Source organism: Mizuhopecten yessoensis, unplaced genomic scaffold (assembly GCF_002113885.1).
Source record: "Mizuhopecten yessoensis strain PY_sf001 unplaced genomic scaffold, ASM211388v2 hete_36068192, whole genome shotgun sequence".
NCBI classification, from domain to species: Eukaryota; Metazoa; Mollusca; class Bivalvia; order Pectinida; family Pectinidae; genus Mizuhopecten; species Mizuhopecten yessoensis.
The window spans coordinates 1-2,265 of NW_018483344.1; the positions used below are offsets into that span (position 1 = coordinate 1).

General features: G+C 37.0%; 1 protein-coding gene across 1 annotated transcript; it reads right to left on the minus strand.

Moving 5' to 3' along the window:
- Positions 1 to 8: 8 nt before the first annotated feature.
- On the minus strand, positions 9 to 1,438 carry LOC110444229. Its single transcript, XM_021488627.1, has 2 exons — positions 1,323 to 1,438; positions 9 to 860 (listed from the first exon to the last, which is right to left on the minus strand). The coding sequence occupies exons 1-2, from the start codon at positions 1,362 to 1,364 to the stop codon at positions 501 to 503; spliced, it is 402 nt and encodes a 133-aa protein (XP_021344302.1). The 5' UTR covers positions 1,365 to 1,438; the 3' UTR covers positions 9 to 500.
- Between the last annotated feature and the right edge of the window lie 827 nt (positions 1,439 to 2,265).

Sequence of the window (2,265 nt, forward strand, 5' to 3'; positions counted from 1 at the left end):
CTCTAAACCTTAATATAATTACCTGGGTACTCTAAACCTTAATATGAATCTTTGTTAAAAGATTTTGATGTGTAATGCTTATAGGACCTTGGGAAGGTTATTGCCATCTTTCTTAAAAAGACTTGTCAAGCTACTGGCCAAACATTGATACTCTAGGCCTTAACAGGGATGTCCTCGATTTATGTTAGGATTGAAAGTGAGGTTCATTTGTCACCTTCTTCGACCTAAACTATGGCATATACATTGTATATAAATAAATATGGCTACAGACAAAAAGACTTTCCAGGAACATGTAACTTAAATTACAAAAATAATGCAACAATTTATCTAATCTCTTCAAAAAATATACATTTTGTATCATTATTGCAAAATTCTATAAAATTAGTAATGCTATCAAAAAAGATTTTGTACGATATTTGTTTATGTGTTGTACCACATATTTTTGTTTCTTTATGCAAACTGTCATTTCAAAAGAGCTTTTACTCTGTGACACATTATCATTATGACATTTTTTTCATGCTTCTGGTCACTCGACCCTCGACCTGGGTTGTAGAGGTCACAACACCATCCACTAAATTAGTCATAGTGGAGTTTTTCTTCGTGGTCACCTCGGAGAAGGTGGCCGCATCGGCATACTTCACACGGCCAGATCTGTCAGAGGTAATGCTACCATCATACACACTGAAGAAAAATTCTTGATCAGTGTAGCAACGCCAGGCAAACAGCTGTGGCACAACCAGAAGCAGAAGATTGGTGTACCAGAAAACCTGCCCAGGACTGTTAAACAAGTCAGTTGGGGAGCCAAATCCTGATGCCACCGTACGCCAGTGGAATGATGCAAAGATATGAACCACTTGGCTCTGAAATAGAAAACATCAATATTTTTAACTTCAATGCATGTATGAATATACAAATATTTTGCTTTAGATGCTACGCCTGTCAGTGCATTTTTTGAACAGACAAAATCAACAGAATATTGTCAAACTGTTCCATTTTGACAATATTGCTGCATAGATGAGCAAAGAATACGTGAATAAAACAACCCATTTAAATTGTAGGTAAGTCTTCAAACACATATGTTTTATCTATAATGGAAGTGAGGGGAAAAAACTGAGTGGGGTGTCTTAATGTATATACCTGGGTATGTATCAGGAAAGAGAGTGGTGTGCTCCCACCGGGGATTGAACCGTCAATCCCATACTTCCTAGTCGGACACTCTACCACTGAGGGAAATTCCCTCTAGCTTGAAGCTAGAAGGCAACAGTAATCCTATGTACAATTAAAAGCTGCCACATATATATCAATCTGCAGTAAGACCTTACCTGAGCTGCTGCTCCAGCATGCAGAATTGCCCAGTCGGACATCCAGGTCTCCCCGGGGTTAACCAGGCTGTATATGGCCGACACATAGTATGGTACAAAGTAAAACAGGTAGGTCACCATCTTGGGAAGGAAGATAAAATGTGATTAAACAAACACTACGGAACACGTCTTTGTCTTTACTGAGTTTATTCCATACAACACTGTAACAGCTTCATCTATTGAATTATGACTGCTTCAGATACATGTATACTATTGGGGTAGGAGAGGCAGGAGAACAGGGAGGTTCTGTTTGTGACCTCTACCATACATAATTTATTTTTTCCTGCCACGTACCATACAATATTTACAACTTTTACTCGCACTCAAACTATACATTACCCATTATAAGTGCCCCCTTTTCCATATTATTCCCATCAGGAATGGTGCTTATCAAACTACATGTACCAGTTTGGTCCCTTTCTAAATATTCAGATACTACATCCCTTTCTCAATCACACATGGACAGAATTCACACTATACTTTTCATCATGTCATTTGTTTGCTTGACATCCCTACTTTGCATGTAATTTTGTAGTTATTTAAAGCAATGAATTCTTAAGCAAATGTTGTTATGGTCCTATATCATGCATTGCTTATGATGACAAACTTAATATAGAACCAGAACAATATCTGCTAAAATATTCATGATCTATGTTTACATATCGATAGAATAGTTACACTTTATTTAGTTATTTCGAACAGTTCTTTGAATAATAAATTAAGTCTTCACAACAAAGATATGAATGACGTCATAATAGAGATTGATGATGTTACAATAGCAAAGGTTGTTACAGTCTCACAACAACGTTTGCCTTCTCAGTGCATTGCAATGGAAGGATGCAGAGCAAATGTTAATATATGTTGATATTCCGTCTTTGCGTATTGCAGAGTTATCTTCTCTTGG

What these genes read in the sequence shown, in the direction of transcription:
- LOC110444229 (XM_021488627.1), bottom strand. Translation starts at nt 1,364, where the DNA reads ATGTCCGACTGGGCAATTCTGCATGCTGGAGCAGCAGCTCAG. An exon ending in ATGCTGGAGCAGCAGCTCAG is followed by an intron (nt 861 to 1,322) that starts GTAAGGTCTTAC and finishes TTTCTATTTCAG; the next exon opens with AGCCAAGTGGTTCATATCTT.